The 22,694-nt window shown below is 51.2% G+C and overlaps 1 protein-coding gene across 2 annotated transcripts; it reads left to right on the top strand.

Moving 5' to 3' along the window:
• Positions 1-4,270: 4,270 nt before the first annotated feature.
• Chst12 (carbohydrate sulfotransferase 12) lies at positions 4,271-20,419 on the top strand. 2 transcript variants are annotated; one of them, XM_090329084.1, is made up of 2 exons: positions 4,271-4,353; positions 18,455-20,419. In XM_090329084.1, exon 2 carries the CDS (start codon positions 18,534-18,536, stop codon positions 19,773-19,775), a length of 1,242 nt encoding a protein of 413 aa, XP_090185210.1. In that variant the 5' UTR covers positions 4,271-4,353; positions 18,455-18,533; the 3' UTR covers positions 19,776-20,419. The 2 variants fall into 2 exon arrangements, with proteins under 2 accessions (XP_090185210.1, XP_090185211.1); XM_090329085.1 differs by lacking the exon at positions 4,271-4,353 and adding an exon at positions 4,388-4,456.
• Positions 20,420-22,694: the final 2,275 nt, after the last annotated feature.

The following is a 22,694-nucleotide window of genomic DNA, read 5'->3' as shown; positions in this document are numbered from 1 at the left end:
AGGGAGTCCTATAATACAGTGGTAGCCAGGCCAGTGGTTGATCCCACATGGTCATTTGGTGCCATTTGGAGCTGTGTATATTTTTGTCTTAGGGGCCAGTTGGTAGCATACCAGTCAGTGTTTGCCATTAGTGAGCAGAATCCAACCCAGCTTTTTAAATATTGTTTTCCTATTTATAATAAGTATGATTTTGTGGTTCTCAGCAGAGAGGAGCCTTTTTGGCTCAGCTGCCGGACAGTAGGAGTTAGCCAGTAATAGTCACTTCAAATCCGGTAATATCCTTTAAAGTGGTGTCTTTGATATTGGGAATTTGGGAGGATATCTAATTCCACACTTGACCATCAGTTGCAGAGAGAATAAAATCCATACTGTGTGCTGACTGATGAGCAGTCTAGATAACAGGCCATGTTGAATGAGTGGAGCTAGTTCCGCATGGTGTGGCTTGGTGCATTAGTTGGGAGTTCTGCCCAGGCAGGACCCTGTAGGCAGCACCTACCAGGGTGGCACAAATGTTCTGTAAGTGAGTAGTGGTCCATAAAGCCACGAACTGCTTTGATTAACCTCCCTTGCATAATGATGGGCCCATTGCAAAAATGAGTTCCTTTACACTTTAATCCAGGGAATAATAATCAGAAAAGGTAAAGTGAAGCTCTTATACAGCCTAAGATTAAGGTTGGGGTTTCAGCAGTTGTTATTAGACTAGAGACTGTTATTTACAATTGAGCAACGTAAGTTTTTATAAACATTTTTTTTGCCAGTCCTGGGGACTGAACTCAGCCCCTGAGTGCTATCCTTGGGCTTTCCTCAAGGTTAGTGCTCTACCACTTGAGCCACATCACCAGTTCTGGCTTTTCTATATATGTGGTACCGAGGAATCGAACCTTGGTCTTTGTGTATGCTAGGCAAGCACTCCACCACTAGGCCAAACTCCCAATCACAAAGTTTGAGATTTTATCAAACAATCCAGGAAATCATTTTTCTTTCTGAAGAGGAGTCTCGAGTTGTCTAGAGGTTCACAGGTATGGGAGTTCTGTGAATGCTTGGGTCTAGATGAATATGAAACCTGAGAATGGGACTGAGTAGATGACGGTTTCATTCCAGGAGAATCTGTCCAAGAGGAAATGCTAGACAAATTCATGGCTGTGGAAGTACTGAGAAGAAATGTATAGAGTCCTTTCCATTTAGGTAAAAGTTGATCTGAAGGAATTTTGGCACAGAAGGAACTAAGCCTCTGATGTTGGTGGCTCATGCCTTTAACCCTAGCTACCCAGGAGGATGAGATCTGAGGATTGTGGTTCAAAGCCAGCCCAGATAGAAAAGTCCCCATGAGACTCTTTCTTTTTTTCAATTTAAAAGCTATTTTTTTTGGTCAGTCATGGGGCTTGAACTCAGGGCCTAGACATTGACCCGCGTTTTTTTATGTTCAAGGCTAGCACTCTACCACTTTGAGCCACAGTGACACTTCCAATTTTCCGGTGGTTCACTGGTAATAAGAGTCTCATGGGGCTGGGAGTTTGGCCTAGTGGTTAAAGTGCTTGCCTAGCATGCATGAAGACCCGGGTTCGATTCCTCGGTACCACATACATAGAAAAAAGCCGGAAGTGATGCTGAGGCTCAAGTGGTAGAGCTCTAGCCTTGAGAAAGTCCAAGAACAGTGCTCAGGCCCTGAGCTCAAGCCCAGGACTGGCAAAAAAAAAAAAAAAAAAAGAGTCTCATGAACTTTCCTGCCCAAGCTGGCTTTAAACCTCAGTTCTCAGATCTCAGACCCCTGTGTAGCTAGGATTACATATGTGAACCACCTACACCCAGCCCCATGAGACTCTCATCTCCAGTGAACCACTCACAAGCCAGAAGTGGCACTGTGTGGCTCAGAGTAGTAGAGCTCTAGCCTTGAGCAAAAGAGCTTGGGGACAGCACCCAGGCCCAGAGTTCAAGCCCCACAACCAACAAAAAAGGAAAGAAAAAAAAAAAACAGGGATTAAAGCCATTTCTTTTTTTTTTTCTTTTTTGCCAGTCCTGGGCTTGAGCTCAGGGCCTGAGCACTGTCCTTGGACTTTCTCAAGGCTAGAGCTCTACCACCTGAGCCTTAGCACCACTTCTGGCTTTTTTCTATGTATGTGGTACCAAGGAATCGAACCCGGGTCTTCGTGCATGCTAGGCAAGCACTCTACCACTAGGCAAAACTCCCAGCCCCAATTAAAGCCATTTCTATACAGCAGGCCAGGGCAGCCTGTCTTTCATCCTGGTCTGCAAAAGCATTTCTTTGGCTGCCTGGGAATCTGACCTCTGGTGACCTTTATGATGGATAACAGCTCTTCATGAAAGTTCCAGCAGCATTGACCCAAATCCCAGAAGGCCCAGATCACACCCCCATCTGCCACACGAGATGTGGTGGAGGGCAGAGAAGGAGATTTATTTCATGTCAGCCGCGAGAAGACAGTTTCATGACATTTTCAGGTTAAACAGGGAAAACTGGGGCAGGAGGGGAGAAAGATAGGCAGAACTCAGACAGTCCCCAGTCACAGGGAGCTTCAGGGGTGGCCTGGGCGTCCTGGCAGGCCACTGTGTCGGGAGTGTTCAGGTGAGGCCTTATTACAGTGTAAGAGTCATTGACACCTGGCCCTTGCTGACCTCCAAGATGGCTGACAGAGAGAGAAAGGGCTCAGGGCCCAGGGCCCAGATACAAAATGGAGGAGTGGGGAGTGTCTAGCCTTTATTCTGTCCCCAGCTAATTCATAGGCCCAAGTCAGGAGTCAGAGACTTATCAGACATACCTCAGATGTCACCTCAGGCTAGGGCCAGGTGACAGATGATATTTTCTGGCCCATTCTTCCCCCAGCCAGACTCACAGCCCATGGAGGGCATGGCAAGTTCCTGTAAAATCTAGGCTGAACCCCAGTGGAGGCCCCTGCTTTTGCAGAACAGACAGGAAGGACAGAAAAGCTGGGGCCACCTACTTGAAGGAACCCAAGACACAGTTGGACTGTGTTGTCTCCAGGGTACAGATATCCCCAACCCACACCCCTTCCCAGCAAGTGCTCTCCCTGGAAGAAGCCCCTGGGCAGTCCCCTAACTCCAGCTCTGGATTTTGGTTACAACTTCATTTACAGCTGTGTGACTTCAGCTACTTTCTTTCTTTCTCTTTCTTTCTTTCTTTCTTTCTTTCTTTCTTTCTTTCTTTCTTTCTTTCTTTCTTTCTTTCTTTCTTTCTTCCCTTCCCTTCCCTTCCCTCCCTTCCTTCCTTCCTTTCTCTCTTTCTTTCTTTCTTTCCTTTTTTTTCTTTGCCAGTCCTGGAGCTTGAACTCAGGGCCTCAGCACTGCCCTTAGGCTTTCTCAACACTAGAGCTCTACCACCTCAGCCACATCACCACTTTCAACTTTTTCTATGTATGTGATACCAAGGAATCCAATTTGGGCCTTCCTGCATGCTAGGCAAGCACTCTATCCCTAGGCCAAACTCCTGTTCCCTAAGCCCCTACTTTCTTCTCTGAAAAAATGGGACGGTTAGAAAGTAGTCCAGAAACTGCTATCCTAGTGGAAGCACTCTTTCATTGAGCACCTCTGAACAGAGGCCTATTTTGGTCCGTGACTGATGAACTAGCAACATTTCAACTGGCAGAAATAACACTTTTTGAATGGTTTGAATGGAGATGGAATTTACCTCTGGTAAAGTGTCTTGTAAGTGCACAGTTGAATGCCCAGGACACAGCAGCTCCAGCTGCCCCTTGGTGGCGACCTCTCTCCAGGGCCAGCCCTTGAGGTCACCTTCCTGTCCTTTAGCTGTCTTACAGCGCCCAGCAGATGGTTCTGAGGCTTGAACTCAGGGCCTGAGTGACGTCCCTGAGCTCCACTTCTGGCACCACTTCTGGGTAGCTCCTCCAGTCTCAGTCCTTTTTAAAAATTTATTTAAAGACAGTCCTGGAGAGGTCGTACCTCCCTCTCCCCAAGAAAGACTTTTCCCGCTCCATTTGCAGAGCCGGCTCCTCCCACAGGCCCTGCCCCTGATCCTAGCCACGCCCCTAAGTAGCAGATCCACTCCGTGGATTGGATGTTATGGAAGGGGGCGTGACTCCCAGCGGGTAGTGGGCGAGGCTAGTCGCTGGCCGTAAATACCGCGCCACATGGCACTGTCTAGCCAGGGCGGAGCTGAGGCGGTGTACGAGAGAGCGCAGGCGCATTGAGAGTGGGCACCCTTCGTGGCCTTGCAGGAGACTTCTCGCGAGAAGTTGGAGGGGGCGGGGCTCCGGCGGCGGGGGCGGGGCCGCTCCTCGGGAGGGTCCGCTGGTCCCTAGGCTGCGGCGGCGGCGGCGGAGGCACATGCGGGGCGCTGACCCGGGCATGCACCCCGGCGAGGTGAGGGATGCGACGGGCTAGGGGCGCTTGGCACCTGGATCCGGGTGTGGGGCGCGATCCCGCAGACTGGCGTCGAGGATCCAGTCCTTGCTGAGGGGCGCAGGTGGGTCCCCCACCCTGGCCTGCCTGGGCAGGTCCTTCGCGGCCATGGGTTCGAGTCCCTGGGCCGTCCCGGGTGCTGTGTGACCTTGTCCCAGGCTTCACACGCTTTGATCTCTCTTCTTGGGGGTCTGGGCCCCAGGAGGATGCACAGATGTGTGTGGTCTCCCCTGATGCCCTGTAACTCTCCATGGTGGCCTCCAACCCCTGGCCCTGCTGGTTATCAGTTTTGTGCTCTGGCTACTTGGTCGTCTGGGAGAGACATCTGTAACTGTCCACGGAAGACGACAGAGATGCTGCAGCATCCCGTGGTGCTTTCCAGAAAACTTCCCATCTGTGGTCACTTTTTGCTGGCCTGAGTGACCAGGACGATCCCGTAAGCAGGGACTGCCAGTCCCACTCAGCTCTGACCACTCACCCTTGCCCCCTCCCCACCTTTCCAGACTGCTGGGCATCCCCCCAGCCCCTGAACTTGCCTTCCGGGTAGCCCGGGACTTACAGGTAGGAGGTGAGCCGGGCCCTGGAATGACATTTTGCTATAAAAGGGACATCCTTCTTCTTGGGCAAAACAGAAAACAGGATGAGTGTATGGGGCGCAGGCAGTAGGACCTATCTTCCCTTTAGGCTCATGGCCACCAAGACATGGCTGGCAAACCCTGGGCTGGGGCAGAGGTTCTGTCTGGCAGGAAGTACAACAAACTGTAGTGTTTGCATAATTGTTAAATTATTTCATAAATTTGATGCCGTGAAGACTGAGGAAGCCAGAGATGAGTGAGGACATGCGCTGCAATCAGGATGCATGCAATACTTCCTGGATGGCTGGTGCCACACAGGGAGTTCCAGGCTGTGTGTGCAGCTGGGGACCAGCTCCATCACCCTTTCACCTTCCCTTTCCTCCCCCACTCCTCAGAAAGATGGGGTTTAGCCCTCCTCTAGTGTTAGAAATGAGGGAGAGTGGTGCCTGGGTACAGAAGAGAGAAAACCGGGAATTAGGAAATTGCCATGGAAAGGTTTCAACTTCAAAAGTGTCGTTCCGAGCCAGACACCAGTGGCTGACACCTGCAATCCCAGCTAATCAAGAGGCTGAGATCTGAAGATCACAATGTGAGGCTTGTCTGGGCAGGAAAGTCCATAAGAGTTATCTCCAGTGCACCGCCACGCTGGAAGCGGATCTGTGGCTCATTTGGTAGAACCCTAACCTTGAGCAGAGACTTACGGACAATGCCACGGCCCTAAGTTCTACCCCAGTACCAGCATAAAAAAAAAAAAAAAATCCAGTCTGGGGTGACCAGGTGCTGAATTTCCTTGCAGGTGAATTGACAGGACTTGGGCTTGGGTTTGCAGGTCTGCTGGAACTTTACGGTGACTTGAATGGTACATGTGCCTGCTTCCTCAGCTCTGCAGATACTGTCAACTGTGCACGTACCAAGTGCCAAGTTGAGCTGGAAGCTGGGGAGTGAGGCTTGACCACCCTGTGCGAAGCACTTTTACCTGGGAGTCATGCACATCAAAGACCTTACTTTGGGCATTGATAGAACATGTAGAGTTCTGGGAGAATTGAGAAGTGGACACATTTGAGGGATACTCAGTTACTGTGTTCACCTGGATGGGGTTCAGGGATGGTGGAAAGATATGTTTCTTTTCTTTTTTGGCAGGAGTAGGATTTGAACTTGGAGCACCCCAGCTCTTTTTGCTTTAGTTATTTTCCAGATAGGGACTCTTGGGAACTTTTTTTTTTTTTTTTTTGCCTGGCCCCATCCGGACTTTGATCCTCCTACTTATGCCTCCGGGGTAGCTGGGATTACAGGCATGCGGCACTGTGCTCAGCTTTGGAAAGCTAGGTGTCTGATTGTGAAAGGTCTGGAATGATATGCACTGTGAAATGAGCCCTGGAGGCTTAGGGTGGATATGTCCTCTGTGCTCCAGCTATACTATATACTAGGAGGAGGAGGAGGAGAGAGGTGTCTTCAGGGTCTGGGGAGGTGCAAACTGTTCTGTGGGGCTGAGAGAGTGGGAGGGAGAGAGGGGAGGTGGCAGATTTCCCAAGTGAGCTCCGAGGGAGGAGCTGGAGGGCAGTGGGGGTGGGGAGGATGGGGAAAAGCATAGAATTTCTTTTGTTGTTTTTGTGGTGCTGGAGATGGAACCCAGGGTCTGGCATAGGCTTCATGTGATTGTGAGATGTGTAGAATTTGAGGTGTTAGCCACGAGGTTGAGGGGTGCCTGTTGAAGGTGGGGAACTCCAGGGAAAACCAGCGGAATCCTGTATATGCAATTTCTCTTCCGCCCATGAACATCTTTACCCACTGGGAGATCTCCACGGGATTGAGGCTGCCAGGTATTCATTCTAGAAAGGCCCGGGGCGCCTGCAGTCCTCCCTACTCAGGAGGCTGAGATCTGAGGATCATGGCTTGAAGCCAGTATGGACAGAAAAGTCTATGAGATTCTTGTCCAGTTAACCAACAGAAAGCTGAAGTGGAGTTGGCTCAAAGTGGTAGAGGGCTTGTCTTTAGCTAAAAAAGCTCAGGGACAGCTCAGTGGCCAGACCCTGAGTTCAAGCCCCATGACTGACCAAAACATATACAAATATGGACGCTGGTGGCTCACATCTGTCATTTTAGCTACTCAGAAGGTTGAGATCTGAGGATCACAGTTCAAAGCCAGCTTGGGTAGGAAAGTCTGTGAAACTCTTACTTCTAGTTAACTGCTAAAAATGCTGGAAGTGGAGCTGTGGCTCAAGTGGTAGAATAGCAGATTGCTGTAAGCTTCACACTCACTGTGGGGCTGGCCAACGGTGGCCCTGGCTGATGGCCTGGTCACCCCACCCCAGTCCACAGACATGCTTGAAGATTAGCCCCTCTGATGTGGCTTCCTGCTTTCACAAAGGACTGGGTTTCCTCTTACCATTTAGCCACCGGCTTGGTGGAGAAGCAGGGAGGGGTTACAGAGTCCACTGGGCTCTCTGGCGTCCTTACTGCTGCTATGGAGAGCAGTGGGGCTGGAGTAGTCGTGGATAAGAACAGAGCCTAGGCAGGCCTTCACCCACAGGCCTCCTCCCACTGCCTCTTAAGTAGCTGGGATTACAGACATGCATCATTGCACCCAGCCTTACCAAATCAGTTTGTAGAGTCCAAAGTTCCTGGATGGAAGGGATCCACCCAGTGTTCAGCTCCAAGAAGGAAAGCGCAGTTCGTTTCCCCCTCTACCCTCACCCCCCGCCATGCTCCTCAGGACCCAGAGCAGCCAGGCAGGAGTTGGGGAAGCCACAGTGGAAGGTGTGTGACACTGTGGGCTGGTGAGATCCCCATCTGACCCACTCCAAATTGCTCTGTGGCAAGGATTCAGAAGTTGGACACATCTAGAAAAAATAAAAATGCATCCCAAGCAGAAGGCTTTGTGCTGAGGAGCGCAGGCAGCACAGCATGCTATGGCAGCCGTGAACTCCAGTTGGGCCTGGGCACGTTCCTCACATTTTAAGGCAGTGTCTGATAGCGTAGGGTGCCATCTTCATCACTGGAAAAGAAAGACTGTCCTCCAACTCAGAGAGTAAGAGGTGACCCTGTAGGAGTGGGGTCAGGGGGTCCTGCGGGGAGGGGGGCTCTGGAGCAGAGGCGATGGGCCACCCCAAGGTACTCTAAATGTGTAGGAAACTGCGAAGGAAGTTGTGGCATGGCCCGTTACTAACCCCGGGAAGGAGACCGGGGATCAGGAAGGAAGTATGCGGTGGGCCCCTGCTGTACCCCGGGAGTGGCTCCACCCCAAGGTCAATCAGGGAGTGGTGGCCTGCGTGGGGGCCGTGCTGCTTCCTGGTGGGCACAGGAGACAGCACAACCCGAGTGACCTTTGCACAGATGGCTTGCGTCCCCTGTCACCTGTGGCTTTGTGCAGCCATCTCTGTGCCGGGACCTCCTCAGAGACCCCGCTGCTCTCCCTTTCCCTCGGCACAGCCATTGTTCTCTGTATCCTGTCTCCTGGTTACTGCCACCTCAGAGCTTCAGCACTGGTGTGTGTGTGTGTGTGTGTGTGTGTGTGTGTGTGTGTGTGTGTGTGTGTGTACAGCAGGACTTTAACTCAGGGCCTTAAGCATTCAGCTTTCTTACTCTGGACTGATGCTCTACCATGCCTCCAGTCCGCCTCTGAACTCCTATAAAGTGGTTTGTCCTCCTTTCCTTCCTTCCTTCCTTTCTTTTTGTGTGCTTGCTGGTCATGGGGTTTGAACTCATGGCCTGAGCTTCTCTGTGCTCAAGGCTAGCACACTTGCCACTTGAGGCACAGTGCCACTTCTGGCTTATTCTGAGTGGTTTATTGGAAGTAAGTCTCAGGACCAATGGCTCACACCTGTAATCCGAGCAACTCAGGAGGCTGAGATCTGAGGATGGTTCAAAGCCAACCCGGCATGAAAGTATATGGGATTCTTTTTTTTTTTTTTTTTTTTTTGCCAGTCCTGGGCTTGAGCTCAGGGCCTGAGCACTGTCCTTGGACTTTCTCAAGGCTAGAGCTCTACCACTTGAGCCTCAGCACCACTTCCAGCTTTTTTGTATGTATGTGGTACCGAGGAATCAAACGCGGGTCTTCGCTCATGCTAGGCAAGCACTTTAACCACTAGGCCAAACTCCCGGCCCTATATGGGATTCTTATCTCCATTGAACCACCAGAAAACTAGAAGTGACTCAAAGTGGTAGAGTCCAGAGACAGTGCCCAGGCCCAGTGTTCAAGCCCCATGACTCTCCTGCCCAAGCCAGCTTTGAACTGCAATCCTCAGATCGAAGTAGCTAGGATGATAGGCAGGAACTACCAGTACCAGGTAGGAAGGGATTTTTAAATGGCCTTAGGAGCCAAGAGAACCCGGACCCCGTCCTTACCTGTCACCCAAGTTCAGCAGGTGGGAACTGAGCAGGCGTCACCCGCCATATGCCCAGCATTGCCCTGGGCCTGGGGGGCCAGCAGAGGCAGACAGGACAGTGACCAGGATCCAGGATGGAGAGGAGGCAGGTGTGGAGGCGCAGGCCCAAGACACTCAGGGAAGGCCTCAGAAGCAGAGCTGTTGGCTCTCCACGATGCGAGTGGCCAGCAGAGGGACAGGGAGTGAAGGAATGGGTCACTATGACTGGAGGGTCTGGGAGTCGAGCCCACTTCTGGTTTTCTGGTAGTTAATTAGAGATAAGAGTCTCACAGGCTTTGTAGTGCCCGGGGTTGGCTTTGAACCGCTATCCTCAGATTTTAGCATCCTGAGTAGCTAGGATTACAGGTGTGAGCCACCACACCTGGCTGACTTAATTCTTCTAAAAGTTGCCTCTTGGGCCATGCCATGGACATTCGGGTACTGTGTGGAATTAGGATGTATGCTGGACAATCTCTGTCTCCTGGGATCCCAGGGCTTCCAGGCCTGGGCTCCTGTCCTGTCCACTCACGAGAGGTGGACAAGGGCCAGGACAGCAGGGCAGGAAGAGGCTGGCCGGCCGACGGCCGCACCCCACCCAGCTCTTCGAACATTGCCTCACATCAATGGGACCATTTATGACTTATTTGTATTTGGCTGTTTGGGGGTTAATGGAACACAGAGTCATTTTATACATAAATAAGCGGTGGTGCTGGCAGTGGCAGGAGAAAATGTCTCTGGTGGGCTCTGGCAGCCATGAACCCATTGCAACTTGGATGGCTTGGGGACTCGCTAATTAAAAACTTTCCAGCCTAGAGATCTAAAGCAATGCAGATCCTGAGGGATCACTTTATTTTCTTTTTCGTTCTGCCGGTCCTAGACCTTGAACTCAGGGCCTGGGCACTGTCCTTGAGCTTTTTTTTTGCTCAAGGCTTGTGTTCTACAACTTCAACTGCAGCTGCACTGCTGCCTTTCTGGTGGGTCATTGGAGATAGTCTTCACCAAGACCCGGGTTCGATTCTTTGGTATCACCTACATAGAAAAAAGTTGGGGGGCCAGGAGTTTGGCCTAGTGGTAGAGTGCTTGCCTAGCATGCATGAAGACTTGGGTTCGATTCCTCGGTACCACATACATAGAAAAAAGCCGGAAGTGGTGCTGAGGCTCAAGTGGTAGAGCTCTAGCCTTGAGAAAGTCCAAGGACAGCCCTGAGCTCAAGCGCAGGCCTGGCAAAAAAAAAAAAAAAAAAAACCCACAACCAACTTTCACAAACTTGCCCACCTGGACTGGACTGATCTAAAATGGCAATCCTCAGACCTCCGCTTCCTGAGTCGCTGGATTACACATGTGATCACCTTGATCCCAGGTTCTGTATGTTACAAGAGCAAGCAGCTCTCTGACTCCATGAAAGACACACAAGGAAATGAAACATTCTTGGGTTTCTGATGAAACTCATGTCCCTCGATTTAATGCTCAGGGGCTTACTTTGCCAAAATTAAACAAATTTTCTGAGAGAGAGAAGTAATGAAAAGTCCACGTGGTGAGCATGTACTGTGGAGGCCAGTCAGGCTCTGGCCCCCAGTGGGAGGGGATGGGGAGCTATTTTCTTTTTTCAGTGCTGGTACTGGAGCTTGAACGCAGAGCCCAGACACTGTCCCTTATATTTTTTGCTCAAAGCTGGTGCTCTACCCCTTGAGCCACAGCTCCACTTCTGACATTGGAGATTAGAGTCTCAGGGACTTTCCTTCTCGGGCTGGATTTGAATCTTGATACTCAGATCTCAGCTTCTGGAGTAAGTAGGATTACAGTCCATCTAATTTTTTTTTCACCACAATTACTGTGGGTATTAGAGAAATTAATCCCCCTAGTTGTGCAAACAACTGGGGACTACACATTTATTTATTTATCTCTTTCTTGCCTTTGGACCTGCTATTATTATTCTACCACTGAACCATGCCTGCAGCACTTTTCGCTCTAGTCATTTTTCAGATAGGACCTCACATTTAAGCCAGCCTGGACTGTAATCCTATGTGTGTTTCTTACATAGCTGGGATGACAGGCATATACCACGATGCTCAGCTTTTATTGAGTGAGGTGAGGGTCTTGCTAACTTGCTTGGATTAGCCTTGCATCGTGATCTTTCCCTCTAGAGTAGCTGTGACTGCAGACATGTGGCATTGTGCCCAGCCTGCTATATGAATGTGTATACGAATGCAGTGTGTCTTCAGCCCCTTTGGACAGCAGGCAGTAGAGAGGCAGGCTGTGTGGTGTGTGTGGGGAGCTGCCAGCTGCCCTGCTCTGCCCTTGTGCCATGCTACAGCTTTGAGGGGCAATGGCCTTTGTTTCATTTCCTCTCTGCTGGAGCAGGCAGGGAGCCTCCCCCCTTAGTTTCCTGGTGACTTAGGGTGATAAGGAGCTTTGTTCTCTGTGTATTTTGACTTGCCTGTCTTTGGATGGTGTCTGTTATTTTATTTTATTATTTTTGCCAATCCTGGGGCTTAAACTCAGGGCCCGGGCACTTTCTCTGAGTTTCTTTTGCTCAAGGCTAGCACTCTATCACTTGAACTGGAAGTACTATTTCCAGCTTTTTCCGAGTAGTTTCTTGAAGAGTCTCATGGACTTTCCTGCCTGGACTAGCTTTGAACCATGATCCTCATATCTCAGCCTCCTGAGTAGCTAGCCTGGGCTGGCTTTGAACCATAATCCTCTTATCTCCTTATAGGCATGCACCACCAGTGCCTGGCGTACTTTTTAAATTCCAGTTGTGGGGCTTGAACTCAGGGCCCCAGGCACTGTCCCTGAGCTCTTTTGCTCAAGGCTAGAGATTTCTATCACTTGAGCCACAGCACCAGCTTTTTCTATATATGTGGTACTGAAGAATCAAACCCAGATCTTTGTGCATGCTAGGCAAGCAGTCTACCACTGGTCCAAAGTCCGGGCCCCATGTCTTACTTTTTTTTTGGCCAGTCCTTGGACATTTTTTGCTCAAGGCTAGTGTCCTACCACTTGAGCATAGCACCACATCCTGCTTTTTCTGAGTATGTGGTACCGAGGAATTGAACTCGGGACTTCGTGTGTGCTGGGTGAGCTCTCTACCAATAGGTTATGTTCCTGGCCCCATGACTTACCTCTTTCTTTTTTTTTTTTCGTAGGTCCTCGGGCTTTGACTCAGGGTCTGGGCGCTGTCCCTGAACTTTCAACTCAAGGCCACCATCCTACCCCTGGGCCTGAGCATTGTCCCTGAGCTTTTGAGCTCAAAGCTACCACTCTGCCCCTTGAGCCACAGCACCACTTCTGATTCATTAGAGATAAGAGTCTCATGGACGTTAGTGCGTGAGCTGGCTTTGAACCACAGTCCTCAGATCTCAGCCTCCTGAGTAGCTAGGATTACAGGTGTGAGCTACTGCACCCAGCTATGTCTTACTATTTTTAATGATAAAATTTCTGTGTTCATATTACAAGTCCTTTTTTGTGTGTATTGTTAAGAATATCTGGGGGGGGGGGGCAGGAGTTTGGCCTAGTGGTTAAAGTGCTTGCCTAGCATGCATGAAGACCCGGGTTCGATTCCTCGGTACCACATACATAGATAAAAAGCCAGAAGTGGTGCTGAGGCTCAAGAGGTAGAGCTCTAGCCTTGAGAAAGTCCAAGGACAGTGCTCAGGCCCTGAGTTCAAGCCCAGGACTGGCAAAAAAAAAAAAAAAAAGAATATCTGGGGGACCAGGAGTTTGACCTAATGGTAGAGTGCTTGCCTAGCATGCATGAAGACCCAGGTTCAGTTCCTTGATACCACATATATAGAAAAGCTGGAAAGGTACTATGGCTCAAGTGGTAGAGTTCTAATCTTGAGAAAGCTCAAGGAGATTGATTGCTCAGGTCCTGAGTTCAAGTCCCAGGACTGGCAAAAAAGAAAAAAAGAGTACTTGGTATTAGGAATGTAGCAATGTGTCTTAGCAGTAGAGTGCTTGCCTAGCATGCATGAAGCCCTGGGTTCCATTCCTTAGTACCACAAAAATAGAAAAAGCCAGAGTAGCACTGTGGCTCAAGTGGTAGAGTGCTAGCCTCGAGCAAAAGAAGCTCGGCAACAATGCCCAGACCCTGAGTTCAAGCCCCACGACTAGCAAAAAAATAATAAATAAAATAAAAAATTATTCCAGTCTGTGGCCTGCCTTTATGTTTCTTTTCTGTTAGAACTGGGGCTTGAACTTAGGGCTTTGTATTCTTGGCTGGCATTTTCTACCACTGAGCCACAATTCCACATCTGGCTTTTTGGTAGTTTATTGGAGATAAGAGTCTTGTGGACTTTCCTGCCTGGGTTGACTTTGAACCACGATCCTCAGATCTCAGCCTCCTGAATAGCTAGGATGATTGACATGAGACCCCATCATTTGGCTTTAATTTTCTTTAGAGTGAGGTTTACAGAGCCTGAGTTTTGAGTTCTGGTAAAATGTAAGCAGATTTTTCTCTCACAGCTGCGTTGCTGGCCCTCTCACCCCTCCCCCGGGCTGTGGCAGAGTGTGTTCCTGTGAAGGTTTTATACTCTGGTGTCCATGCACAGGGCCTGGGTGGTGTGGATGTGGGGTGCAGGCCTGTGTCCCTGGTTTGACACGCAGCTATTCCTTCCTGGTTGGTTAAAGGCCGCCTTTCCTTATGGCAGTGGGCACAGCAGCTGAGTATGAGATCCCATGTATGTGGCTGTCCCCTCCAACCTGCTCTCCCATCTTGGCTACATGTCCATCCCATGCACCGGCTCTCCCTTCTGTGCATCTCCAGTGCACAAGCATTGTGCTTCCTCTAGTCCTGAGCTTCCCTCCAAGCTTGTTCAGCCCATTCCCCTTGCATTTCCTCATACATTTAAATAAAATGTGTCCAACTAGACAAATAGCCACCGCTGCCGTATTTCTGGAACACACAGCCGTGTCCACGCTGAGGTTACATGCTGTGCACGTGGTCCCACGGCTCTTTGTTCATTTGGAACTGCACTTTCTTCTTCTTCTTCCTCCTCATCCTCTTCTTCTTCTTCCTCTTCCTCCTTTTCATCTTCCTCCTCCTTCTTCCTCTTCTTCCTCCTCTTTCTCCTCCTCCTTTCTCTTTCTCTTCCTCTTTCTTCCTCCTCCTCCTCCTCCTCCTCCTCTTCTTCTTCTTCTTCTTCTCCTTCTCCTTCTCCTCCTCCTTCTTCTTCCTTTTCCTCCTCTTCCTTTTCCTCCTCTTAATCTTCTTCTTCCTCCTTCTTCTTGTCCTGGGCTTGAACTCAAGGCCTGAGCACTATTCTTGGGCTTTCTCAAGGCTAACGCTTACCCACTTGAGCCACTTGTACGTGGTACCGAGGAATTGAACTGGGTCTTCATGCATGCTATGCAAGCATTCTACCACTAGGCCAGACTCCTGGCCCTGGAACTGTACTGTGTGTGTGTGTGTGTGTGTGTGTGTGTGTGTGTGTGTGTGTGTGTGTGTGTCGGGGTATTGGATTGGAATTCAGGGACTTGCAACTTACTAGTTGGAGCTCCAGCACGTGAGCCATGATCCAGCCCTTTACTGTCTCTTCCTGCTTCATTCATGGCTGTCCATCCACCCTGACCCCCTCAGTTGCCTGTTTCCAAGAGTCTGCATTCCACCTGGGTTCCCCCCCCCCTGCCCTGCCCCCTCAGCCTTTAAGGTCATTTGTCCTTCCTGCTCAGTTCTCATCATACATATTAGCAGGGAAGCCAGTCCAAAATGAGTTTGATTATTTGCATTTCTGGGAGCTTTTAAATGACAGTTCAGCTTTATTGGTGAGCACAGAACAGGGGCGTTGCTATCAGTGGTTTGTGGTTTTCAATGAATAGTTCATTTCATCCTACTTGCTAAAATAGTAAGCATGAAGTTGTCTGAAGTACTTTATTGCCCTCATGTCTTGTCCTCATGAAAGTCTTACTGTAAGGTTATCAACCTCCTTTTTCGGGGGGTGGGGGACAAGGTTGGTACTAAACAGACATTCTGTCATTTGAGCCACACCCCAGTATTTTTGTCTTAGTTGCTTTTCAGATAGGGTCTGGTGCTTTTGTCCAGGCTAGCCTGGACCATAGTGGGTTTTTATTTTGTTTTGTCAGTCCTGGGGCACTGTCCTTGGGCTTTCTCAAGGCTGGTGCTTTACTACTTGAGCCACAGTGCCACTTCTGGCTTCTGTGTGTGTGGTACTGAGGAATGGAACCCAGGGTTTCATGCATTCTAGGCAAGCACTCTACCAGTAGGCCACACTCCCGGCCCCTGAACCATTGTCTTATATGTGCCTCTTGAGTAGCTGGAATCACAGGTGTGAACCAAGGTGCCTGTTTTTGTCATTGGTGTTGGTGATATTGGTGGTGGTGGTGGTCATGGGGCTTAAACTGTTGGCCTGGACACTGTCCCTGAGCTTTTTTTTTTTTTTTTTTTTTTTTTGCCATTCTTGGGGCTTGAACTCAGTGCCTGAGCATGGTCTTTGGACTCTCCTCAAGGCAAACATTCTACCACATGAGCCACAGCACCACTTCCAACTCTTTTTTATGTACAGAGGAATTGAACCCAGGTCTTTGTGCATGCTAAGGAAGCACTCTACTACTAGGCCAAACTATCGGCCCCCTGAGCTTCTTTTGCTCAAGGGTAGTGCTCTACCACTTGAGCCACAGTGCTGCTTCCAGTTCATTCTGAGTAGTTTTACTGGAGATAAGAGTCTCATGGACTTTCCTGCCCAGATTGGCTTGGAACCACAATCCACAGCAGTCAGCCTCATTAGTAGCTAGGATGACAGGCATGAGCCACTGGTGTCCAGCTTGCTTTTTCTAGGGCCAGTCTGATCCGTGATTTTCCTACTTCTGCCTCCTGATTTTTTTATTTTTATTTTTATTTATTTATTTATTTTTTTTTTTGTGGGTCATGGGGCTTGAACTCAGCCTGGGTGTTGTCCCTGAGCTCTTCAGCTCAAGGCTACAGACCTACCCATGAGCCAAGCCCCACCTCCCATTTTGTAGAGGTCAATTGGAGATCAGAGTCTCAGGTCCTTTTGTGCCTGGGCTGGCTTTGAACCTTGAGCCTCAGATCTCAGCCTCCTGAGTAGCTAGGATTATAGGTGTGAGCCACTGTGCCCAGCCTGATTTTTTTTTTTTAATAAAACTAGCTTTTTTGCTGGGTGCTGGTGGCTCAGGCCTGTAATCCCAGCTACTCAAAAGCCTAAGATCTGAGGACGGTGGTTCCAAGCCAGCCAGATCAGGAAATTCTGTGGGACTCCTATCTCCAGTTAATGACCAGAAAACCAGAAGTAGTACTGTGGCTCAAAGTGATAGAGCATTAGCCTTTTCCCTTCAAGATTTGCATTCTAGGAAGTGGCACTGTGGCAAAGGGGTAGAGTGTTAACCTTGAGCTGAAGAGCTCGGGAACAGTACCCAGGCCCAGAGTTCAAGTTCATGACCCATAAGAAAGAAAGAAAGAAAGAAAGAAAGAAAGAAAGAAAGAAAGAAAGAAAGAAGACAAAAAAGAAAGGCATTCTATCACTTGAGCAGCCACCGCTTCACTTCCAGTTTTTGCTGGAAATTAGAGATAAGACTCTCATGGACTCTTTGCCTTGGCTGTCTTTGAACCATGATCCTCAGATCTCAGCTGTCTGAGTAGCTAAGGTTACAGGAATGAGCCACCCACACAGCTAGTAAGACTCACTTTTCTTTTATGTCTTTATTACTTTCTTCTTTTTGGTTGCCTTTGGTTTCTCCTGCCCTTTCTTCCCAAGTTTCCGATGGAGCTTGGATGAAGGATTTGCAATTCCCCGTTTTTCAGTGCTCTCAGTTACAGCCTGCGGGTTTGATACACTGCACTTCCATTTTCCTTCAGTCGTGTGAGTTTTCAGAAATTCCCTTTGAGGAGTCTGCAGTGCATAGATTATATAGAAATGAGTCATTGACTTTCCAAGTGTCTGCAGATTTTTCCCCTCATCTTTTTTGTTACTGATTTCTAGTTTTTACTTTTTTTGTTTTTTGTTTTTGCTAGTCCTGGGACTTGAACTCAGAGCCTGGGCTCTGAGCTTCTCTTGCTTAAGGCTAGCATAGTGCCACTTCTGGCTTTTTCTGTGTATGTGGTACTGAGGAATTGAACCCAGAGCTTGGTGCACGCCAGGCAGCACTCTACCACTAAGCCAGCTTCCCAGCCCTACTTTATGTGTTTGGAGGCTCAATTTTTTTCAGGCATCTGCATTTAAGATGAGGATATTTTCTTGGAGGGTTGAACTTTTCATCATTATGTAATATCTCTCTTTGTGTTGAGCAAGTTTTTCCTTCCAGAGTTTACTTCATCTGATATTAATAACCACTCCTGGTCGTGTGACTAATGCTTTCTGTGTCCTCCACCCCTGGAGGGGACTGAGGTGGTGTGCTGGCCAGCCCTGCCTCATCTCATTCTGCCTGTCCCCACAGGGCCACCTTGCCATGCCTCTGGCCTGACACTGGCTCCTGTGGGTAGAGGATGGTGCCACACGGCCCACCCCAGGCTCTCCACCTAAGGGAAAATTGTTTGTTAGTTTGTTTGTTTGCCAGTCCTGGGGCTTGAACTCAGGGCCTGGGCACTGTCTTTGGACACTTTTTGCTCAAGGCTAGAGCTCTGCCACTTGAGTCACAGTGCCACTTTTGGCTTTTTCTGTGTATGTGGTACGAGAAATTGAACCCAGGGCTTTGTGCATGCTAGGGAAGCATTCTACCACTAGGCCATGCTCCCAGCCAGTTCTTTAACTTTTTTTTTTTCTTTTTCTCCTTCCTTCCTTCCCTGTTATTGTGGTTGGTCTTGCAGCTTGAATTCAAGGCCTACGTGCTGTCCCTGAGCTCTTCAGCTCAAGGCTAGCACTCTACCTACCACTCGGAGTCACAGCACCACTTCTGGTTTTCTGGTGGTTAATTGGAGGTAAGAGTCTCCAGGCTTTAGCAGCCAGAAGTGGCCCTGTGGCTCCAGTGGGATAGTGCCTAGGCCCTGAGTTCAAGTCCTAGGACTGGCAAACAAAAACAACGCTCCGGGCCTTTCCTGCTCAAGGCGACCCTGGGATCTCAGCCTCCTGCGTAGCTAGAATGGCAGATGTGAGCCACCAGCGCCGGCCAGCAAGACGGTGGTCTCTAACAAGTGTGCTGTCGCCCCTCCAGGTCTCTGTGGGCGCCATGTCCCAGCCGCCCGCCCCGCTGCAGTAAGGGAGGCCGGGCCGGCCCTCCCCGCGCAGGCAGCATGGCCAAGGCGCGGCTCTTCCGCCTGTGGCTGGTGCTGGGGTCGGCGCTCACCATCCTCCTCCTCATCCTGTACTGGGACAACGTGGGCACGGCCCACTTCTACCTGCACACCGCCCTGTCCCGGCCCCGCGGCCCCGAGCCCGGCCCCACCCCGGCGGCGGCGCGGGGCGCGGAGCCCGAGCTCCCCTCGGAGGCCGGCCCGCTGCTGGACAAGCTCCGCACTCCCCATGCCAAGACAGAGCCGGCCCCGGCGCCCGCCCCCAGCCCCGGGGCCCGGAGCCCCCTGGAGGAGAGCGTGCGGGGCTACGACTGGTCCCCCCACGATGCCCCGCAGAGCCCGGACCAGGGCCGGCAGCAGGCCGAGCGGCGCCGCGTGCTGCGGGGCTTCTGCGCCAACGCCAGCCTGGCCTTCCCCACCAAGGAGCGCGCGTTCGAGGACATCCCCAACTACGAGCTCAACCACCTGATCGTGGACGACCGCCACGGCGTCATCTACTGCTACGTGCCCAAGGTGGCGTGCACCAACTGGAAGCGCGTGATGATCGTGCTGAGCCAGAGCCTGCTGGACGGCGGCGCCCCGTACCGCGACCCCCTGGCCATCCCCCGCGAGCACGTGCACAACTCCAGCACCCACCTCACCTTCAACAAGTTCTGGCGCCGCTACGGCCGCTTCTCCCGCCACCTGATGAAGGTGAAGCTGCAGAAGTACACCAAGTTCCTGTTCGTGCGCGACCCCTTCGTGCGCCTCATCTCCGCCTTCCGCAGCAAGTTCCAGCTGGAGAACGACGAGTTCTACCGCAAGTTCGCCATGCCCATGCTGCGCCGCTACGCCAACCACAGCAGCCCGCCCGCCTCCGTGAGCCAGGCCTTCCGCGCCGGCCTCAAGGTCACCTTCGCGCACTTCATCCAGTACCTGCTCGACCCGCACACCGAGATGCTGGCGCCCTTCAACGAGCACTGGCGCCAGGTCTACCGCCTCTGCCACCCGTGCCAGATCGACTACGACTTCGTGGGCAAGCTGGAGACCCTGGATGACGACGCGGCCCAGCTGCTCAGGCTGCTCAAGGTAGACAGCAGGCTGCACTTCCCTCCCAGCTACCGGAACAGGACGGCCAGCAGCTGGGAGGAGGGCTGGTTCGCCAGCATCCCCCTGGCGTGGAGACGCCAGCTCTACAAACTCTATGAAGCCGACTTCGTCCTCTTCGGCTACCCCAAGCCTGAAAACCTGCTCAGAGACTGAATGCCCTGCAGCCATGACTGTGCTAAGGGGAGGCGCAGTTGGGGTGCAGCCGAGTGCTTGAGATGGGGGCGGGGGCCACGGTGGGCTCCACCACGCTCACACTCTCCCACTCAGGGGCCAGGGAGCACCTCACACTGGGTGTGGGTTTGTTTGTTCGTTTTTTTTTTAAATAAGCCACCGCTTTGCAATCTAGACTCGCCACAGCCTGCGTTCACAGGCACCATGTTCATATTGTTTTCTAAGATTAATATATTTCAGATATTTAATAGGCAAGTGGGAGCGAGCTGGAGTAAAACGTGGCACCCAGTCCCCGGGGCTCTTGTGGTTCTTTGGGCCAGGCAACAAGCGAGGTGCCCAGGGGACTCCACACCCCACTGTGGGTGTTTTCAGGAAGGAGAAACCTCAACTTGAAATCAGGTCATTTTCTTTAGTGTCATGGAATCTCTGGAGATGGGTGCTGTTACAAAAGAAGGAGGTTCATGAACTTCATAGTTGGGTGATCCAAGGAGCCCAAGCTAGCCTAGAACTTGTGATCCTCCTGCCATGCCTCCAGAGGCCTGGGATTACAGGTATGTGCCACCATACCCACCTGCTCTCAGGTCATGTCTGAAGGCCATTTCTTTGGCCACGGCTTGGTGCACAGTCATCTGGGAACTGTCCCTGAGGCTCCCTGGAGAAGCTGTGCCGCCCAGACCTGCAGGGGGTGCTGTTGTGGCAGGGGGCACAGGGCAGGCAGGCGATGGCACAGATGGAGCTGGTATGTACCGAGTGCCTGTCCATTTGTGTCTGTCCATAGGGAGGTGGGTGGGGTCAGGAGGATCCAGGGCCTGTGCACCCCCCCAACGGGGTCTGGTTCCTGACTGGCAGTGTGGGGCCCTGTGGGGAGAGTGGCTCAGGCACTCTGCCAGGGTAGTATGGGGATGGGTGACTGTTTCAGTCTGTTCTGGAAGCTTCCATTCTGCAGGTGGACTGTGGATCATGCCGTGGGGACCTGGCCCCATTGGGCAAGGGAGAGGTAGGGGTGTGGCCCCAGGCCCCCAGCGCCCCCTGCCAGCACTGCAGATGACAGCCCATGGTAGGAGGCGCCTTTCCTTCTGGCCTGTGTGAAGAACCTGAGCAGCCAGGGTGTACACACAGGGGAGGACCCTCAGAGGCCTGGTGGGGGGAGCCAGGGGATCCCCTCCCGTGACGACAGAGGGTGGTCAGGAACTTCCCTGTTCCACAGGGCCAAAGGGATAGGAGGGACACTGGTGCTGGCTTGGGACAATCTGTTTTCAGGGCTCCCCCCAAAGGACAACAAGACCCCCAGATCTCAGGGTGGGGGCACCATCAATAGGCTGGACTACTGTCCCAGTCATGATTCCTGGGTCATTGCTACTTATTTATAAGCGACATGTCCAGCTTCTATTCCCAAACCCCAAAAGATTGCCAGGTGAGAGCTGGATGGCCTGTGTAGAATTCACCTCAGGGAAAGGGGAGGTGGGAAGGGGCTGTTGGGAGCAGGTGCCTCCTGCTTCTGCCCACCTGCCCCCTGCTGGCCAAGGGTGTAAGAAAAATGGAGGCGAATGGAAAAGGAATAGGCTGGCCTGGATGGTCAACAGGCCAGGACTGTTTATTGAGGAACAGCGAGGGCCACAGACCTTCCCGCGGATTGGAGGTTGCAAGGGAATGGATTTGAGGGTTGTATAGGACTTAGCAAGGAAGCAGAAAACAGAAAATGGGCAATGGTCTCTGGGGGCCTCAGGGTGATGTCCTTGGTATGGCCCGAAGTGGAATGCTCTACCCGGTATGAGGGACTGTTATCCCCTGGGGACCAAGCGTGGCGTTGGGATAACCTGTCCGTGGAAAGGCACATGGCCAAGCTCTTCACCTGGGTCTGGTGCTTTGCTTGACCCTAGGGAATAAGGCAGGACTCAGTCCTTCAAAGGGGACCACCTCTGTCCACTATAACAGCTCTGGAAATGGAGCAGACCTCCCCCCAATCCCAGCTGAGCATGGCACCTCTAAGCAATTGCTCACCATGCAGGGCTGGGTCCATGACCTAGCTTGGCCCCTGGACCCAGTGTCCTGTGCTGGAAATGGGCTTTACCAACTGGTGGGACTCAAGTCCAGAGCCAGTATGACTAGCTCATCAAAGGTAGACACACTGCCCTAAGATTAAATGGTGGCAGAAGTAGGTGGGGTGTGGGGTGGGGGGTTTGGGCCGAAAGGCCCAGGACCTGCCTAGGCATCTCCACAGCTGAAGCTGCTGTCACCTGCACGTGTCAGATTTGACACCACGCAGGATCCACACATAGACTTATTGAATGAATGATGTTGACATTTGATAAACTTGAATAATTAACACAAAAGTCATATGGCTTTGAGATTCAGATTCACCTTTGGCTTGGGTTCCACTAACTTATTAGCATTTTATGTAAAATACAAATATTTCATTTTTTATGTCACTGGGGTTTGAACCAAGGCCTTTGGCTTCTTAGGCAGGTACTGTAGTACTTGAGTTATGCCTTCCCACCTTCTTTTTGCTTTAGTTATCTTTCACTTTGGGGGAGGGGCAATACTGAGGTTTGAACTTAGGCCTCATATTTCCCAGGCTGGTACTCTACCACTTGGCCATGCATCAACTTTGGGCTTGAACTCAGGACTTCCAGCTCATTGGCCTTCTTGCTTACAGCTGGTACTCTACCACGTGAGCCATGCCTCTGGTCAGACATTTCATGGTTTAATTAGATATAATGTCTCAAGAACTTTTCTACCCAGGCTAGCTTCTGACCATGATCCTTCTAGCTCTCAGCCTCCTAGATTGCTAGAATTAGAGGTGTCAGCCTCTGGTGGCCAGATGTAGTTACCTTCTGTCTTGGGGTGGGGACCAGTAATACTTTCCAAACTTCTATTTCTACCATCATGGGAGCTCAGTGT

The sequence above is a fragment of the Megascapheus bottae genome, chromosome 3, assembly GCF_031878675.1.
Source record: "Megascapheus bottae isolate mThoBot1 chromosome 3, mThoBot2.hap1, whole genome shotgun sequence".
Classification (NCBI taxonomy): Eukaryota; Metazoa; Chordata; class Mammalia; order Rodentia; family Geomyidae; genus Megascapheus; species Megascapheus bottae.
The sequence above is the reverse complement of the archived record's forward strand: the minus strand, read 5'-3'. Positions and strand labels throughout refer to the sequence as shown.